The 19,877-nt window shown below is 35.1% G+C and overlaps 2 protein-coding genes across 2 annotated transcripts; one reads left to right on the forward strand and one right to left on the reverse strand.

Annotated features, from left to right (window-relative positions):
• Positions 1-59: 59 nt before the first annotated feature.
• tspan33a (tetraspanin 33a) lies at positions 60-11,631 on the reverse strand. Its single transcript, XM_030149095.1, has 8 exons — positions 11,346-11,631; positions 8,492-8,549; positions 6,099-6,226; positions 5,756-5,830; positions 3,760-3,855; positions 3,525-3,650; positions 3,210-3,371; positions 60-1,283 (listed from the first exon to the last, which is right to left on the reverse strand). The coding sequence occupies exons 1-8, from the start codon at positions 11,445-11,447 to the stop codon at positions 1,182-1,184; spliced, it is 849 nt and encodes a 282-aa protein (XP_030004955.1). The 5' UTR covers positions 11,448-11,631; the 3' UTR covers positions 60-1,181.
• Positions 11,632-14,230: 2,599 nt separating this feature from the next.
• Positions 14,231-19,832, forward strand: LOC115430749 (zinc finger protein 436-like). The gene is made up of 8 exons (XM_030150941.1): positions 14,231-14,348; positions 14,535-14,737; positions 16,498-16,608; positions 16,726-16,815; positions 16,963-17,073; positions 17,395-17,515; positions 17,647-17,844; positions 17,950-19,832. The coding sequence occupies exons 1-8, from the start codon at positions 14,327-14,329 to the stop codon at positions 18,966-18,968; spliced, it is 1,875 nt and encodes a 624-aa protein (XP_030006801.1). The 5' UTR covers positions 14,231-14,326; the 3' UTR covers positions 18,969-19,832.
• Positions 19,833-19,877: the final 45 nt, after the last annotated feature.

A 19,877-nucleotide genomic window follows, 5' to 3' on the forward strand; every position in this document is an offset into this window, starting at 1 on the left:
GTGATGACAACTTAAAGATTGAAACAACTCACTGCAATTACCACAAATTACTACATGGCGACAGTATATAAAATACTTTAATTTACAGCTGGGGATGTATTTCACATGCATATCTTTGTACTAAAATTCATGCTGCTTATACAAACAGCTCAGTTTTCTTCTGCTGTCAGAACCATTCAAGCTTTGATAATTTGTGGATTTAAGACTTCAACCAGCGTCTGTTAAGTGACAGTTCACAAAAAACAGAAAGACAACAGAACTAATGCACCTACTTTTAAGGTGGAAAACTTTTGCTGGTTTTTAATTTTATATAAAAAAACATGCTTTATCCATAAAAAGGAGGAAGATAGAGGTGGGAACATGATTTAAAGGTGCATACAGGATAGATACAACAGTTACATAACATTCGTATGTCCAGAATATGAATAGTACACAATGACTGTGTGGTTTGGCGTTGGTTTATTTTTAATGGCTGCACACTGAGACATACACCCACCAAACCCTGGTAAAGCTGCAGCTCTGGAGGCTGTCTCCTGGTTAAAATATGAACAGGAAATGATATCATGTGCAGGGTGAGGTCAGCAAACCAACAATCAGACCACTACTGTAAACATAGTGTGCAGTTTTTACATTTAAAATGTCTTATAAAACACTTTTATTATTAATAATTTATCTTTGTAACAGGTCTACAAGAGATATAACTGGGACTCCAACTGGTGTCTGAGTCATCTTTTGGAATGCATCCAGTGGTGATTTTGACCCTAGAATAAAACATTATTAAACTTCAGTAGTCGAATGTTACCCTAATAAGCAGATTACAAACAATAACAATAAATTCCCTTTTTAGCAGAGTAATCTTAACAAAATCTGAGAAAAAACACTTCTGTATATTCCTGCAAATTCCCAAAATGACTTAGATGATACTGATTGTATAATCCTGTCTCAACTACTGTAAATCCTCCATGTTTGGTGAATGCAGACCTCTTCTTCTCCAGTAGGCGGCGACACAATCTTCTTTTCCGTCCTCTTTGTGCGAACACTCCTGATTGAACAGTCAGGTATTTTTATTCCAAGTAGGTGAAGTCCCAAGAAGGAGTGCCTTTTTAGGATGTCCTTTAGAGATGGTTTTGGTAAAAGCTATAAGATGCTGGCTCCTGGTGTTGCTGTTTCCAGGCCCCAGATCAGCTCCACGGGTCAGCGCGGTGCTTGAGGTTGTAGTTCTGGAGCTCGATTTGATCTTTTATCTGGTTGATCAGAATCTGAGAGAGGAGGATCCCAACCAGCTGTAGAAGAGAAAACACCAGATACAACCCTCAGCAGCAGGTTACAGTCTGTAGAATCTACTCCGAGAAAATTTGAGCCTCTGAAAGTCATTACTAGACCACCTGTGATTTTCGGTAGAAATAGAACAGCCTACATGTCCTTTTCATACTCTGATGCTGAGTATTAACTGTGTATATATCAGATGTTCAGCAGCAGCTGCTTATTACACGAAGTGTGGTTGAACACCCTATTGTATCTATATAGATTATTATTCCTTATTCTTTTGCTGAAATAAACTTAAATTTGGAGACTAAACATGCTCAAAAACTCAGAAAAATTGCCACACATATCAGACCTGGCATTTTGTTCCATGTGTCATTTGTGAATATGTGAATATCTCCTCTAATGCAACACTTTTGAGGACAGTCACTATGCCCACCATATGGCCATAAGTTTTGGCAGTGAAACAAACTTTGCTGCTTTAGTTTGTTTTTTCTCTCTGTTTTAGTGTTTTTTCTATAAGTTTCTAAAGTACACTGAAGAACAACTAAGCAATTTTCAATTATAAGTCTTTTACTGCGAAATCAATCTAATTTATCCATTTATTCACAACTTTTGGCCACAACTGTATATGTAAGAAATTTGGTATATGTCTATCACCCAACACTAATAGTTTAGATTATTATTATTATTATTATTATTATTATTATTATTATTATTATTATCATTATCAGTGATTCACTGAGAAACAGGAATGTGTTAAAATACAGCTGTGCTTGGTCTGAACACATCTAAATTTCTATTTCTAAAGCAAACATTTCATGTGTCTTTTCCCACATTTCCACTGTTATTGAATGGTTTACACTGATCAGCTATAACCTCCAACACGCAAAGTGGTAATAATGGCCTTTATTTAATTATCTTTATTTATTTAAACCACAAATACAGTTCTGGTTTCTTCAACTGTCTCTTAGGAAGAAAACTCAAACAATAATAAAAAAAAATCTAACTTATAATAATATTGATATAACATTTATTATAACTGACAACCACTGAAAAACTGTTAAACTGTGACCACGGATATTTCCTTTTAAATGGAACTTTATGTCCCACAAGCTGTAGGTGTGATATTTTGATCCATATAGTGAAACTTCCACTGTACCAGTCAGTGGCCATGGTTGATAGGTGTGTATTATAGTGTATATTAGTCCTTCTGGTGTGATCCAGGGACCTTATTTGGAAAGAAATATGCAAAGTAGTCAGTGGTGAGAGACTAAATATTTGTACATCTATTTGGATTATGCCATCAATAACATGTGACGTTTGTCAAGTTAAAAGATCATTTAATGAGTCAAAGTAAAGTTAGTTACATTATATTATTGTTGTATCTGCTGCTGTTTTGTTCCATTATGCACCTCCTCACCTCATAACTGATACTGTATTGCAACCGCTGCTATTGTAAATGGGTTTGATCTACATGTTGTCTATAGTTTATCTCCTGCTTATTCTTCTTCTATATTTTAACTGTTTTTTTTGTTGTTGTTTTTTTTTTTTACATTGCATGGCAAGGTGAAAGAGAAAGGGTATCTCAGTTCTCTGTATGTCTGTATGTCCTGTGCATCTTGTGAAATGACAATTTAAAGAAATCTTTTGATTTCTTATACTTTTGCATGAGCCAGCTCAATGATGCATGTCATTGTTTTATCACCATATGTAAAGAGATTAAAATCATTACCCATCTGACTGTGTAGAAGGTGCAGAGACTCTAACCAGTTTGGAGAGATCTGAGATATGTCTTAAATGACTTTTTGGTGTATAGTCTTTATAATAATGTTAATTTACAACAAACTGATTTAATTGTCTGCCTAGGATTAAAAGAGGACCCAAAATGTTTTGAAGTAAGATCTCACAGCTGGAAAGGCTAACACTCCACCAGTCCATCCTACCTGTGGTATGGCCAGTCCCAGTGCAACACCTCCTAGTATGAACAGGTTACTGTGGATCCAGTTGACCAGTTTATCTATGCAGCCATTAGTGTGGATGTGGTTTCCTGCTTCAGGGTATTCTAAATCCTGCATGCCCTGGCCACACATGGTGTTGATAACCAGCTGCAAGAGTCCACAAAAACACAAGCACATCAAAGAACAACAACAACAACAACAACAACAACAACAACAACAACAACAACAACAACAACAACAACAAAAAGACATTTATGGGAGATAATCTGCTAAAACAAACCAGTGCATGTCTGTAAATACCTCTTTGGATATGATACAACATGAGAAGGGGACAGAGCAGCGTTCTCTGCTGGGGTTGCTTGCTTTGCAGTTGAAATACATGTTTTGAGACCAGTCGGTGTACGCCACGCCACCGCAGCACTCGAACTGAGGACACACAATGACAGATGACACGTGTTAAGTACCTGTAGCTATAAAAGCTGAGTGAACCAACATGAGTCTGGATCTGCAGCGTGTATCTGAACTAAATCCTCACCTCCCTCTGACCAAAATCAATAAGGTTTTGTAGATCAATGTCATCTCTGTAGTGGATGATGGCTTTATTGATCACTTCAGTGACTTTATTCCGGGCCTTGGAAAACCATAAAGAAAAAAATAATAAAAGATTAAGTACAGACAGGATCATAGCAAACACAAAGGGCTGATGCACAGGATGGTGAGGTAAATAAAAAATACAGGTTAGCAGAGGTGGAAAACAACCTCTTTGTGGTGTTTTCATGCCTTTAACGAGACAAAATCACATCTAACAACTCTATCTGTGAGGAAAGTTTACTCTGACATTTACATTTGTTATTATTATTTGTCAACTTTGCACGACATGCCCAGCAGAGGGAGTTACTGTACAGTCAGGACAAATACAAGAAATGGAACAGTGTAAAATACTCTTTATCCTCATTATCCTCTTAAGACCCAGCAATACATTTTTGTCCTCTGTAGGATACAAGAGTTTCACAGCTTTACTTATATATATATATATATATATAAATATATATATATATATATATATATATATATATATATATATATATATATATATATATATATATATATATATATATATATATATATATATATATGCAGGGTGTCCCATAAGTCTCCATACATAGGAAAAATAAACGTTTCTTGACATGAACCATTTTTATTTATGTAATATGCTCTATATGACTGCCATTTTGTCGGGAACACATTTCAATGCGTGTCTGCTGAAGAACTATAAAGAAGAAATATAAAGAAATACATGTTAGAACCATATGTATTATGTCTTCTATGTATGGAGACTTATGGGACACCCTGTATGTGTGTGTATATATATATATATATATATATATATATATATATACATATATATATATATATATATATATATATATATATATATATATATACATATATACACACACACACACACACACACACACATATATATATATATATATATATATATATATATATATATATATATATATATATATACACACACACACACACACACACACATATATATATATATATATATATATATATATATATATATATATATATATATATACATACAGTATATATGGATCCAATCAAGCAGTAACACATGGACTTGAAACGGACATCAATTTTTTAAGCTTTATGCAAACATTCACAACATGCAGTTCTCAACAGAAATTGTTATCAAGTAGAACAAAACCTTTTAGATATTATGTTCAACTATGCTGCAAATAAATTTTGGAGTAAAATATTGAAAAGTCTTTGTTTTACTGACGTGAGAATGTGGTAACACATGGACAGGTTGCCGTAGTAATATGTGGACGAATCTTTACCATTGGATGCATCACTCAAAATAAATCAAAAGATCATTACTTTATGAAAGCTTCACTGAAATATCTGAATTATAAGTAACTTGAAAATTGAAAATTGGTATATTTGTGGTAATATGTGGACAGGGCCTTTTAAGTAACTCACAAATATCAATAAAATTCACAAAATAATGAAAATCTAACACTTGAAACTTAACAATCATCTATATAATCAACAGACTGAATATATTTTCAAATTTTTTAGATATAATTTTTAGCGTCAAATTCGAGCTGTGGCTATAAAAAAAAGGATCCTTTAAAAAGGATAACAGTTCCATAAAATAGAAATCTTTAGATAAAAGATGAGCCCACTTGATAAATGATGTGTGCAAATTTAATTTTTCATGTTGATGTTCACTTTTGCTTGATCGGACCCACATGTAAAACAAAATGTATCTGACAAAAACTGTTGCATTATGTTGTTTCCAATCGAGACAGTTATTTGATGTAAAAAAGCAAAAACTCATTACTGTGTGCAGTGCAACCATCATGTCTCATTTTTACAACAGCTGGTTATATAACAACACATTATTTTCCAGCAATTCATGGACTTACGCTGCAACTTGAACAGTTGCAGCGTGTATTTTTCAACACATGCATAACTTAAATTGTAGAAGTGTTCACCTTATCAGAGAAGATGAAGCCCAGGATTCCAGCAGCTAACTGGAGCAAGAAGATCACTGTGAGACAGATACAGAACTGGAAGGAAAAGAAGTTCAAGATGAATGTGTTTTCTTTAGATAAATTCAGTTTTCTCCCTCTGGGGAAAACATGCAAAGTAAGAAATATAAACGAGGTTGGACAGTTGAAACTAAGTGTTCCCTTGGTCAGTTTCTTATTTTATGACTAAAGAGGGTCAGTTTTCTGAGCTTTAATTGGCCCTCTTAAGTAAACATGATACCTCTCTGCACTGTTTTTTTGTTCTATAAAAATGTTAAAGCCTGGTGGTTGATAACTACAGACTTACAGTTTGCAGAAGGCAGATGTTTTCCCTCAGTGATCCAACGCAGCCACAGAAGGTGATGATGAACATTAGGACCCCAATGACCATCAGCATCACTGCAGGGTCGACCGACAGATACGCCAGTGCTGCCTCTGGTAGAAAAGAAGACAAGATGGGTCAAAGACTGAGCACGCATGATGGAGTCGTAAGGCCTAACATCTTAAAGGGTAATATTTACAGAAAAAAATAAATGTTTAAGTTCAACCCATAAAGACTCAAACATCCACCACCGACCATAAGCATCTACTAATCTAAAATATTAAGTAACTGTTGACTAACTAATCCTATCAAGACATGTAAATAACTGGTGTAAAAGGCAGTTTATCGTCTTTTCATGGTCATCAGATATGACCCATTTGGACATTCAGAGGCTCCGTAGTTACCATGGAAACACCGTCATCTTCTATAACACTGATTCACCAGTAAAAGCCATGGAGTTGGATCAATGACAGTGAATGGACACACTTGTTTTTAGGTTCAGTTAATGATATATTTTGTTGAAAGAGTCATTTTTTTTTTTAAATTTGATCTAATAACCTTTTAATTTACTCTGCACTTTTATGAACATCTACATGATCAGTGAATTAAATACTTTTGAATATTTTTCACTGAAAAATTCAAAATGCAAGGACAATATGATAATAATGGTGATAAATCACTTGGGAAAGACAAAAAAACACTTTTGGAAGTTGTTATGAAAATAGTTCTATTGATCTTTAAGGGTTGAAGTTGGACTCATATCTAAGAAGAAGTGATCAATTCAGTGGTGACACTTAGACTGGCACACTTTGCAAGACTTTAAGGTATACCCTATTTTAATAAGTTTTCTCTCATAAATCTACTACTTTAATTTAAAACAATGGATGATTTTGTAGCCAATCTCTAATTTAATAATGTCAGAGACTATGTCAATTTGCAAGTTTTTTTCTTATTTTCTTTCCTCTAATTTTCTTACTTATTTCTTAACTTGAACCTAAAAAATGTTGTGTTTTCCTCTAGTAATATTACTTCTTGAAATGTTTTACATTTGACTCAAATTTGCCTTAGAATACAATCATAAACATGAAACAGAGTCAGTCTTTTTTTATGCTACAGTCTACATTTCTTGTAGATTTTGGCAGGTCAGTTGACACTTCCTTTGTTTCTTGCTTAATTAAAGGGCCTGGCCAAGCGAAAGTGAACATCAAAGTCAATTTTATTTTTCTCTCTAATTATATTTTTGATTACTCAGCATGAAAGACATATATCTCTAGTTTCTAAACTGTGTTTATCACCTCCGCCGAGGAGGTAATGTTTTTGCCGGCGTTGGTTTGTCTGTCTGTTTGTGTGCAAGATAACTCAAAAAGTGAAGGACGGATTTGGATGAAAATTTAAGGAAATGTTGATACTGGCACAAGGAACAAATGATTCAATTTTGGTGGTGATTGGGGGTGGGGGGGCCATGGGGGCTCACTGATCTGCCTTGGCGGAGGTCTGCATTCTCTGAGTGCTTTTCTAGTTTAATTTGTACCTGAATTAAGACTGGATATACAGTATAAGAAAATATATGAGAATACAATGTAAATGGAGAACTGTAAAGGTTTTAAATAAATGTATACAGCTTTAATTCAGAATGTAAATAGTAATGTGTAAATAAATCTGTTCAAAATATATGCCTGTGTCTAATCTTATATTTCATTATAATCAAATACTATAATGATTTTGAAAATTATTTATTATTAAAAAAGAAGAAAGATGTGTATTAAATATAGTAATGAAACACATGTCACCAAAGACTGATAATCTTATCAGTATCTTAGTCAAATTTTTGATTATTATTATTCCGGTGCATCACACTGAACAAACACCTCACTCTGTTACTTTTTTGGGTTCTCACTCTGTTACCATGAATTAATGTCTTTTAAAACTAAAATAAAAATGACATCAGTTTCATTTTTGGGTATAATGTACTCTCCTATATTAAGAAAAGTGTGGTACATTAAATATTTGCACTTTCCTTGAGGAACAGCACTTTTTCGTATTTTTTCCTAACCTTGAATAACTGCTGTATATTTTTCCTCATTCCGTTACTTTGTCAATGATGATAAATTCATGTTTTTATTAAATATTTAGTTATTACTCTTTAATGGCATATTAAAGTACTTGCTTAGACCTACAATTTGAGCTATTATGGTTGCTGCTAAATTATTTTTTAATAACGTATGGAATGATCAGTATTGCTGCACAGTGCTTCCTCACTCCATTAGCCAGGCCCTAAAGCAAAGTGCCACAGCATCACACACTGTCCAGAACCTTTAGTACACAATGCTTCACACTAAACAGGAATATTGAGTGTGTATCAGTGTAAGATCATCTACCTGCATGTTTCATCATGCGGGCGTAAAGTCCAATTCCAACCATCACCAGGGAGATTATCTGAACACAGAGAGAAAAAAAAAAAATTCTTAACCCATAAAGACCCAAACATCCACAGGCGACCAAAACCATCTACTGACCTCAACTGTTTTAACACCTGACTGATCCATTAATCCTATCACTACATGTAAATAACTGGTGAAAAATACAGTTTATTGGCTTTTCATGTTCATCAGATATGACCCATTTGGACCGTCATCACTGATTCACCAGTCAAACCCATGGAGTTGGATCAATGACAGTAGATGGAGACACTGGGTTTATGTTCAGTTATTGATAGATTTGCTGAAAAAAGTCTCTTTTTCTTCAGTTTTCTCTGTTTCTTATATAATAACCGTCAACTTTACTCTGAGCTTTAATGAACATCTAAATGATCAGTGAATTAAATATAGGAAAATACCTGATTTACACTGAAAAATGCAAAATGCAGAGAATAATATTGTTATTAAAAACTGTGAGAGAAAAATTCATTTGGGAGCTGCCACAAAAGTAGCACTGGGTCTTTATGGGTTAAAGATTTATAGGTAAATTTGACAACATAAAGAGGGAATAATAAGTGAATAACAGTCAACATTAGGTGAATAATGATTTATATCTATGTTCTTACTTGTCCAGGGAGTGGCATCTTTCTCTGATTGACACAGAGGATATGAGTCATAGTTAAGTCTGTACTGATGGAATAAAAGCTACTTTTCCAAAACTAATCTTTCTGGTTGATGCTTTCCAGCCTTATTTTTCCGGGCAGAATCTATTCACATATACACAACATTTCTCATTAACTGTAAAATGTGTCGATTGGAGAGATTTGGCCTTTCGCACAACGCCATTTGGCAGCAATCAGTAGCATTCTCGAAAAAATAAAGACCTTTTCACTCGGTGCTCCTCTCGGTCTCAATAGAATAAAAGGGATGAGGGGTGGGGGGGCTCAGAAATGCTCTTCCCACCCTGAATGAAATGGATCCAGTTACTCCAGACACTGCACCTTTTGGGGGTGAGGGTGGGGTGAGGGTGGGGTGAGGGTGGGGGTGGGGGGTTACTTTACTTTACACAGTGAATAAAAGAACACATAACATGGAACTCAGGATGTTTGTAGACTCCATGTTGCAGTTTCAAATTTGCTGAAACCTCATTTTTTCTTTGATAAATGTCACCCTAGAGTGTTCATTACATAGAACATACTGTGACAACAACTCTTTGCGTGACATTTCTGAAAGTTATACACAACAAAGAGTGTACACTTGAAGAAATCTTTGGTGTGTCCTACACACTGTAGCTAGAGGCAACAAAAATGACAACAACACATTCCACGTTGAAGAGTTTCAAGTTTTTACACAGCCTCGTCTTGTATGTACGGGTTATTTTCATAGTCTGAACACGCCTCACACACTCACATATGGCTTTGTTTGACAGTTGGATGTATAACTTTAATTATACACCGTGCACACACATGCTTTACTCCTCTTTTTCTGTCCTCCTGTCTAGGATTTCTACCAAACTATAGAAAATGTCTGCACGTAAAACCTCAACAATGAATGTGCTCTACTATGCTGTAAGCCAGAAATCTCCTTATGTCACAGAGCACCTGACACTGAGCCAACCCACAGATGAACTTTGCTTTGTTTCCACACTGGAGTAGAGGTTTGAGGTGAATTTTAACTAAACTCTCTGCTTCAAACTGTTAACTTCTTACTGTTGGAGACAAAACACCACAGTCAGAGTAAGAAAAATATGCTTCAGTAATCTGCTGCTCTGATGTTTGATAGAAATGGAAAAGTAAAATCTGACAAGCAATGTGTATTTATCAACATCATTAAATCTGAAGTGTGGAGCTAATGCTTTTGGCTACGATATCAGTGAATAAGAAACAGAACATTCAAGACGTGAGCTTATCATGTACTTCCGATGAATGTTTGAGTAAAGCAGGTTCAGAACTGTAGAGGATAACACAAGGACGTACACCTGATTCACCTGATTTGCAAAGAGAGAATAAAACTTGGTCCCAGTCCAGTGAAAGCACCTGGTGTTTTACGTGTTCCTTTGCATTTACATCCCAGTGGGGACTAAACCTGACCTACACTGATCTATAGGGACTTCCTGGAACTGTGGGAACAAAAATTGAGGCCCCAAAATGCAAGACTTTCCCAAGGTTGGGGGGGGGGGTTATTTGACTGGAAAAAAAAAAAAAAAAAAAACTGTCGATTTTTGAATAAAATTTGACAATTATCATTAAAGTGTTGATAAAGAGAGGTAGACTTTTACATTAAACCATTACACTCAGACTTTAGTGAGAAACAGTGACACATACACATTTATGGATGTAAGGAAGTATTCTTTGTATCATAAAATTTAATCATCACAAAATCACATTACTCAAACAATAGTAAATAAACTCATAAAACCTCATAACGTAGTAGTGAACTTCATATATAGTTTGACTGTTTTCATCTGGTTTAAGTGTTGTAAATAACTTTGACATCTCTGTGTTTTAATAACTGGGCAAACCCTGCCTATAATATGTACAGGTTTACAACTATGCAACAAGTCAACATGGGAGCATGACATAGAAACAGACGAGTAGGTGTGATTTAGCTGAACATTTTAACTTCCTGAACACTGTTTGACTTTTCACAGACGCAAATAAGTTAAATAATAACTAAAATCAAACAAACCAAGCTGAGGTAAACAAACTCCATGTTCCACTTTTAGTCCAAACAATGTCTGACTTTCGTTATTTTGGAATTAATTGTGTAAAAACAAAAAACAAAACAAAACAGATGACTGTGTAAATCAACTCACCCAGAATATAAAGTTAAATATGAACAGGAGGTATTTGACCACAGGGCTGACAAAGGTGAAGTCCTCGTCCTTTCCAGATGCGTCTCTGCGTCTTCCTCCCATGGTGACAACTTTCCGAAGCTTTAATCCCACTCCAGTCCAGTTTTAGTCTGAATGAAGCCAGTGTTTGGGTGAATCGGTGTGCATTCTGCTGACCAGGGGGACGGGATCGGCCGGTTCTGCTCCACCCGGGGCCGAGTGGGCTCCGAGCCGCCGGCTGCCTCACACCGAGTGGGCGTGAACAGTCTGGGTGTGTGAGGCTTTGTTTCTGACGTTTTCCAGGTGATCCATGATATGATCCAACCTGCAGCAGCCCCATGGGACTGACACAGAAGCACCAGGCTGTCTGACTGAATTCATTACAGGTTAAAACAGGTGGGAAGACTCATTTTATTCACTCCTATGAAGCTCCTGTAGAAGTAGTATTCAACTACTTCTAATAGGATTATAAAGCTGAACTGAAGGTGATTGTGTGCAGTAATTATTTCAGTCAAAATATCATTGAGGGACTTTTGAAGTCCATGGGATGTATCTTACATACATCTATATTAACCCTTTCATGCATGAGTTATGAGAACCTTAATCAAGATTTTTTCCTGAGTGTTTTAATTCCTCTTTAGCCATGAAAAAAACAATGCCATTGATTTTTTATTTATTTATTTTTTTAATGAACCTATTTTTCATGGAGTTATAAAAATGTCCACTCAGCCGGACACCATGCATTTAATTTTTGAAGCAAAGAAACATGTATTTACTGGCATACTGTGTGAAAACTATGGAATAATTTTTTTAAAATGCCACTAATCTGATGTTTTGTCACATTTTAACATACTCTAATACTAGTTATTACTCACTTTATGAAGATAATATGCAAAAAAAACCCCAACAACAACAAACAAACAAACAAACAAAAAAAACAACTTTTTGTTAAAAAAACAAAAACAAAAAAAAAAAAAAAAAAACAACAACCCTGTTAATTATAGTCTAATGATAACAACAAGCAACTGATTTACACTCAAACATGTTACTGCAGATCAGGTTTATCAAGAGCAGCAAAATTATAGTAATGGTATGAATGCCAGTGTATGGGATGATGCACTGTGTTGGCTGAGGTGGAACTAAAACAATAAAATCCATGAATATACAAGAGAACAGCTTTAAATAACTGTCCACTGTAGTGACCACTATGCATGAAAGGGTTAAAAGTACAAATAAATAATATAAATAAATAAATAAATAAATAAATAAATAAATAAATGTTTTTTAAGTTCATTAAGACCATGTCTTTAAAAATTCCATAATTATTTAATTACGGCAACAATCACTTATTAATAAATGATAAACAAACAAACAAACAAACAAACAAACAAACAAATAAATGTATGTGTTTGATTGTTACTTGATATAAATTATAGTGGACTAAATAAACTAGATATATAGTGTAAGTGACTGTAAATATAGGAAATATAAACTCTATCTGATGCCTATGTGACATTAGAAGTTAACCTCTTCATGGTACTGTTATGTCTTGAACAAAGCACAGTCTGATAATACTGTCTGTGAGTGCAGAGTGGTCTGAGTTTCACCAGTATGAACATGAGGCGACAGACAGGACAGCTATGACAGTATTATTTACATTATAGTTGGTAGGATTTTGATGTAGGCCTTATCACAGCACACATTTATTGGACTAATTTCCTCTTGTGTAACAGTGAGTGATGACAGTTCCATTTACTCACACATTTTACTTCATTATTTCTAGTGTGCTTAGAGCTGTTACACATACACCCCCCCCCCCCCCCCCGTGTCTGAAGATATACAGCACATGTTCTGTTCCCGTTTCAGAAATCAGCCCGAAAATTCTCTTTCCTGTAAAAAAAATGTACATTTCTAAGTGAATTATGGATAAACAGCGACTGAAAATGCAACTAAAACTATAAAACATATAGTTAATGTGGATGATGAATTCCTACTGTCCAAATAACTAAATTAATTCAATTTTTAGCTTAATAACTAACACACACTGTAAACTTTTTTGATGATCGTTTGAAGAGAATGTGTGACAAATAGGCGCCACCTGCTGGTAAAAATTATACTAACACAGAGGGGCCTGACGATGTGTTATTTCCAATACACCAAAATGATGTTAAAATAAAATAAATACAAACAAAATAATCATTCTTCTATTATTATTATTATTATTATTATTATTATTATTATTATTATTATTATTATTATTATATTAATAGTGTTAATACAGTCCCTGTGATTTTTTTCCCCAAGTATACAGTACAAAAAATTTGAACAAACAACAAGATATCAAAAGGGAAAAAGCATTTGAACATATAAGTTTAAGAAAATAATGAAAGATACAAAGCATAATATACAAATAATAGTTTAAAAAAGTAAATAAATATTTCAGATCTAACAAATATAAATGAATAAATAAATACAACAGAGAGTTCAATCAATATTAAATAATTGTTTTTAAATAGCCAGGGTGTTAGAGCTTTTTTTATTATTATTATTATTATTATTATTATTATTATTATTATTATTATTATTATTATTATTATGGATAAATTCTAAAGATTTAATATAATTTTCAAATTCCAACAGGAAGATTTTAAAAATTTGGGTGTGTTTTAGTGTTTTATTTTTATGTATATGAAATTTTCCAAATAAGATAAACAAATTTACAACAAATTCTAAATTTTGAATATCGTGTTTAAAATATGTAATTATATTTTGTTATAGTTATCTTCTTTTTTTCTTTTAGATATGATATATTTTTCAATTTTTGTTAATACATTTCCTGTGATTTATTTTGAAAGAATCCACCTTTGTCGTCATATCCGTTAAAATCCGGAAGTTTTGAGTTTTCCTTTTCTGTAGAATGAAAGTGAATTTTTGTTCTGTCTTGACTCTTATAAACTTCAGTAATGCCACGGGGACACATTGAAGGTTTGTCCATTTATTTGCTCATTTTTATGCAAGAATTAATGACTTTGGGTGAATAACTCATCTTGTCAGACTGTTTGCAGCTAACGTTAGCTCACCTTTAGCCTGAGTGAATGGGTTGTGTGTGGCTGTGTTTCTGTCTTCTGATGCTAAATGTAAGCGCAGATCATGTGTCTTTGTCCTCCTCAGCTTCTCCTCTACCTCTGTCCTCTGTTCATCTCCTGGTTTCTCCTGTGAGACTCATGTCTGCTTTTATTTGGCGAGTGGCGCAGCAGCACAATGTGATGCAGTATGAGAAGGTGGTGGACTTCATCACACTGACCACAGAGCTGGTCCCGGAGCTGCTCAGTCCCAGCCGGAGGACTCAGCTCATCATGGGCCTCAGAGCCAGGGTAAGGACCAGGGCTGATCCACATGTTCTCTGACTAGTGTGAAAAGAATTACGAAGAGGGTCTCTAAGCTTTTTCTGCATGTTTCTTGTCTGTCTCTGAGCTCATGAGGAACACAGATAATGAGTGTGTTTACAGATGCAAGGGTCTTCATTATTTTTCTCTGATTTTTTCTTCCTCTACTGACTGATACAAGTATTTCCGATATTACAGAATATATTATTTATAGAAACTGTCCTTTATTATCAACACTTTTATTCAAGAATTGTTAATAATCTAGTGGTATTTTGTGACATAAATTTTTTTTGCTTAACCCTTTCATGCACACTGGTCACTACAGTGGACAACTGTTCTACAGCTGTTCCTTTGTATATTCATGGATTTTGTTATTCTTTTCATTGTTTTTTTTTTTTTTTTTTTTTTACACCTATCTTTATTAAAGTTTTAAAACACTACTTATCTTTTCTGACATGAATAGGTAACATTATGTAGATCTCTCCTGAGCATAAACCCCCAGAATCACAAGCCCTCCCCATAGTTTTCACACAATTTATCAGTAAATACATGTTTCTGTGCATCAAAAATTAAACATGTGGTGTCCAGCTGAGTGGACATTTTTGCAACTTCATGAAAAATAGGTTCATGAGAAATTTTTTTTTCATTATTATTTTTTTTATGTATTTACATTTAAAAAAAAATGTTTTTATTATAATTTTTTTTGTTGTTTTTTTTAAATTTATTTTCCAGAAGAAAATTTTCAATTGTATTGTTTTTTTCATGCCTAAAGAGGAATAAAAACACTCAGGAAAAAATTTTGATTAAGGTTCTCATAATTTGTGCATGAAAGGGTTAATAGCTGTCTTCTTTATCTTAATACACCAGTATTCATTGCAGTGGCATAGTGCCAGTCAGCTGTTTGTGACCACAGGAGTGCCAACTTGTGAGGCACTATTAAGAAAGTTGATGTTTAGTTTTATGTGTCGCCTGGATGAATCAGAGAACCACATTATAGAAGCTCTAGTTAGCCCCCTGAAAAGCTGCTATCGTTTTACCTCTAAACTGAGACAGCATTGGTGCAATAGTTTGTATATTTTATAATATGCTAAATTTTTTTTTTTTTTTTTTTAATCTCCTTTTTATTCTTTTTTATCCTTTTTATTTTATTTATTCTGTATGTTGTGTGTTTGTGGTTTATGGACCTGTGTCTGCAATAAAGTTTATTATTATTATGCTACAACACTTTAAAATGTAATGGTATTAATTTTTAAATGTCTATAACACATGTTGCTGCTTTAAGAAACCCTAAAATGTAAAATGTAGCTGTCTGCTGTGGTGAATGAAACATAATGAAAAAAACATAAGGACTGAGCTGTGAACAAACTATTCCCTAAACTGTACCTTATTAGAGAATTTCTTTGTAACCACATGTTTTGGAGTCATTAAACAATATATCAGGGTAAGACAAGACTGTATTTATCCCACAGTGGAGAAATCCACGTGCCACAGAAGTATTTACAGCAAAGTGAGTTTAACAAATATTAGAAAACAAAATGGAACAACAGTTGAGAGTTGGAGTCATTACTGCAAATAATGTAGCTGTAATTAAAGACTGAATAAGTGTCCACTGTAGTAATGTCATGCATGAAAGGGTTAAATGAAGACAGTTTAACACTTCTAATAGTACTTTTCACTCTTCTTTTATGAACTGTTGTCAAATATTAAAAAGCACCAAACATACTTTCCTCTATATTTGTCTTTTGCAGCTGGTTCTGGAGTTGTGTCGAGATGACAGTCTGTCCAACCTGCAGACCATCCAGTCAAACTTGGATAAAATCCACGCCTGTAGCATGAACCTGAGCTCCACTGACCAGCTGGTACAGTAAAAGCTTTAGCTGCTCTACACATAAACCATGCATGACAAACAATTTAAAGGTTTATGTTGTTGCTGCAAATGGAGAGAATTTCATGACCTGTTTTCTACACGTTAACAGGCTGACTTACAGAAGACCTCATACACTAACTTCGCCAGTTTGGTTCAGAAGTTGTTGAATGTTCCTTTTGAAAAGGAGCTCTTCTTTCAAGTGAGTGTCTCTGTCTGCAACAGTAAGTTGAAGAGAAATAGTTATTGTAATCACAGTTGATGGTCACCATATTTTTTTACTGTAGTGAACTGCAATGACATTTTTTCATGTGCTTGTCATTAATATCCAAAACTCTCACTGTTTTAGGAGGTTTTTCCAGCAAACTATGGCTCGGCATATGACCAAAGACTACAGCAGCTGGTGGATGAGTTCCTGTCCAGACTGGATGAGCTGCTACCTGAACCTGACGTGGAGCAGGTACATCAGCAACAGCCTACATCAGACCAGGAGTAACCAGTAATTTCTATTTAGATACCTTTCACTGTGATTGTAAGAGCAACAGCAATTTCATCAAAATAACAGTGTCCTTCTATAATGTGAATATAAATGTAAGTAGTATTGGTGATCACACAGCTTTGAAAGCAACTATTAGATTTTTAAACTGATATTGTAATGTAATGTCCTTTATCTTATTATATCACAGCTCAGTAAGACATCTGAGCCTCTGTTTTCCAAATATGTTGTAAGTATTTGCTATTTTAATTTGTTAGCCTTTTTGTGTTCTTCTGTCTGCTTCAGACAGCAGCGTGGCTCTCTGAAACATCATCTTTTTCAGAGGATTTTGGACTGCATCTGTCTCAGCCCTTTGCCTTGAAGACTCTTCTGCTCCATCATCAGCAGCTGGGGACTCTGAGCTCTGGTGAGATGAACGCATACAACGATGAAGGGCAAAATGCATCTGTCATCCAGAGCAACTTTTGACATTTTCTGTTATAGTCATGTTTTATTTACATCTGTCCTGTGTAAACATATGAAATGTCTCGTTTGCAGATCCTTCAAGCAGTGAGAATGATATAATTTTGTCCACTCTGGCCCTCCCTTCTCCTGTATCAAAATACACTGAGCCATACAGTGAGGATGACAATTATGACACTGAGGAAGAGTCACTGGCACTGGAGGATTTAGGAGAAGACTCTAATGAAAGCCCAGACATCACTGCAGATGACTGGTTACCAACCAAGAGAACAGGTTAGATCAAATCGCTCGCACTGAAATTGGAATTTGTCAAAATAAAGTAGAAAATAGTAAACATATGACGTGTTAGAGTAACCTTTTGTGTGGTGCTTTTGCCAGGTCCTTTGTCGCGTTTATTCATCTGCCCTCAGTGTTCATTTGCTCACAGTGTAAAGAGGAAAGTCCAAGAGCACATCCAGAAGGAGCATCAAACACAAACTACTGCTCAGAAGAAAGAATCTATCAGAAAGTCTAGAGCAAAGACTCTGCGGAGAAGTAAAGACAGAAAGAAAGCAGAAGACAATTCAAAGAAAAAGAGGCAACATAAACAGAAAGACAGTTTAGTGAAAAAGAGTGAACAAAAGCAGAAGAAGAGCAACATGGAGAACAACAACCGTCGGAGAAGGAAAGAACCCACAACTGAAGATAAAAGGTTTCTGAGCACGCGGCCAGTGGACAAAAACTTCACAGAGGAACAAACCGCATGCCCAAAATGTGAAAAGGTTTTTGAGCTACCGAATCAGCTGAAGACCCACATAAAACTCCACGCACTGCCGTTCCACTGCAGCCAGTGTGAGAAGGGATTCACCAGCCTGTCAGGCTATTACCAGCACCAGAGGGTCCACAAGAGAGGACGCATATTCATCTGCAGCCAATGCAACAAGGGATTCCTGTGTAATTATTCACTCAAACAGCATGAGCGTTCACACGACGGTCCCACTAACCTGTGTACGATCTGTGGGAAGAGCTTCAGCAGAGCGGGCATTACACGACACATGCAGATGCACAAGGGGGAGAAGAATTTCTTGTGCACGGTTTGCGGGAAGTCGTTTCTGTCTTCGGGCGAGCTGCTGCTGCACACTCGCTCTCACACGGGTGAGACGCCGTACACCTGTACCCACTGTGGGAAAGGATTCTCCTGCAAGAGTCACCTGATTGTCCACGTGCGCTCTCATACTGGTGAACGTCCATATGTCTGCACATTATGCCCCAAGCGATTCCTCACCGTGAACTGCCTGAAGAGACACACACTCAGTCACAATGGGGTGAAACCGTTCAAGTGTACACACTGTGACAAAGAGTTTTCTCAGCAGGGAAATCTTAAAAGACATATGACAACTCATAAACCTGACACCTAATATTTGTTTGTCCTTTAGTATTAATAAACTTGTAGAAAATAAAGTTAATCTGAAAGGTTTTTGTAATTTCCTCCTTAGATCTTGTATGTAAAAGTTTTGGCTTTTTTACATTAAATATGTGCCTTGATTGGAGTAAAGTAAAGCTGTGAAACTCTTGTCCCCTACAGAGGATTAGATTCAGTGCTGGGTCTCAAGAGGACATTCCACATATTTTATACAGTAACACATCATGAACCCTTGCACAAGTCCAACATTTCATCTTGTACGTGTCAGGTATTCACTAGAAACAATAAGAAATTAAAGTATTTGCACCTTCTTAATCTGTTTGTTTTTGTTATGAAAACTCAAAAACCATGTTCAGTGCCTTTAGGAAGTATCTTGACAATCAAACGTAATATTTAATCATACACTATAAGTGTAGAATTACTATGCAGACAGAGAAACTCCCAAAAGCAGTGTGTATAAAACAATGATTATTGTAGGTATTGTTTGTCTTTCAGTGTTCAAATCTTCTGTGAGTGTCAGTTTTGTGCCTTCATGCGTCTCTGGTCATTAAACCCTTGATTTCTTGTCCAGAAGTTCTGATTTCAGTTTGGGTTTGTTTATTTGTGAAAGATAAAGTAATGGAGTTTTGTCTTGAGCTGATGCAACATGGAACTATCCTAAATTATTCAGATTCACTAAACCAGTGGAAGCTCATAACACTGGGATATCCACTTATTAAGCCATTTATCTGAGAGGTACATATGCTACGAGCTGACAAACAGCTGAAATGTAATATTAGGGTAAGATTTTTTACCTTAAGGCATTGAAGTAAAGAAACTAAGTGTGTTGTGGCCAAAATAAATCCATAATCTGAAATTACTGCCAGATAAACATGAATCTCCTCTGTCCAGAACCAATGAACCA

Source organism: Sphaeramia orbicularis, chromosome 12 (assembly GCF_902148855.1).
Source record: "Sphaeramia orbicularis chromosome 12, fSphaOr1.1, whole genome shotgun sequence".
Classification (NCBI taxonomy): Eukaryota; Metazoa; Chordata; class Actinopteri; order Kurtiformes; family Apogonidae; genus Sphaeramia; species Sphaeramia orbicularis.

Bases quoted from the DNA above. Each gene is read 5' to 3' on its own strand.
- LOC115430749 (XM_030150941.1), top strand. From the start codon at position 14,327: ATGCCACGGGGACACATTGAAG. The intron at 14,738-16,497 runs GTAAGGACCAGG...TGTCTTTTGCAG, and splicing joins TCATGGGCCTCAGAGCCAGG to CTGGTTCTGGAGTTGTGTCG. The intron at 17,845-17,949 runs GTTAGATCAAAT...TGCTTTTGCCAG, and splicing joins GTTACCAACCAAGAGAACAG to GTCCTTTGTCGCGTTTATTC.
- tspan33a (XM_030149095.1), bottom strand. From the start codon at position 11,447: ATGGGAGGAAGACGCAGAGACGCATCTGGAAAGGACGAGGACTTCACC. The intron at 5,831-6,098 runs GTAAGTCTGTAG...TTTTCCTTCCAG, and splicing joins ACATCTGCCTTCTGCAAACT to TTCTGTATCTGTCTCACAGT. The intron at 3,856-5,755 runs GTGAACACTTCT...TGGTTTTCCAAG, and splicing joins GCTTCATCTTCTCTGATAAG to GCCCGGAATAAAGTCACTGA.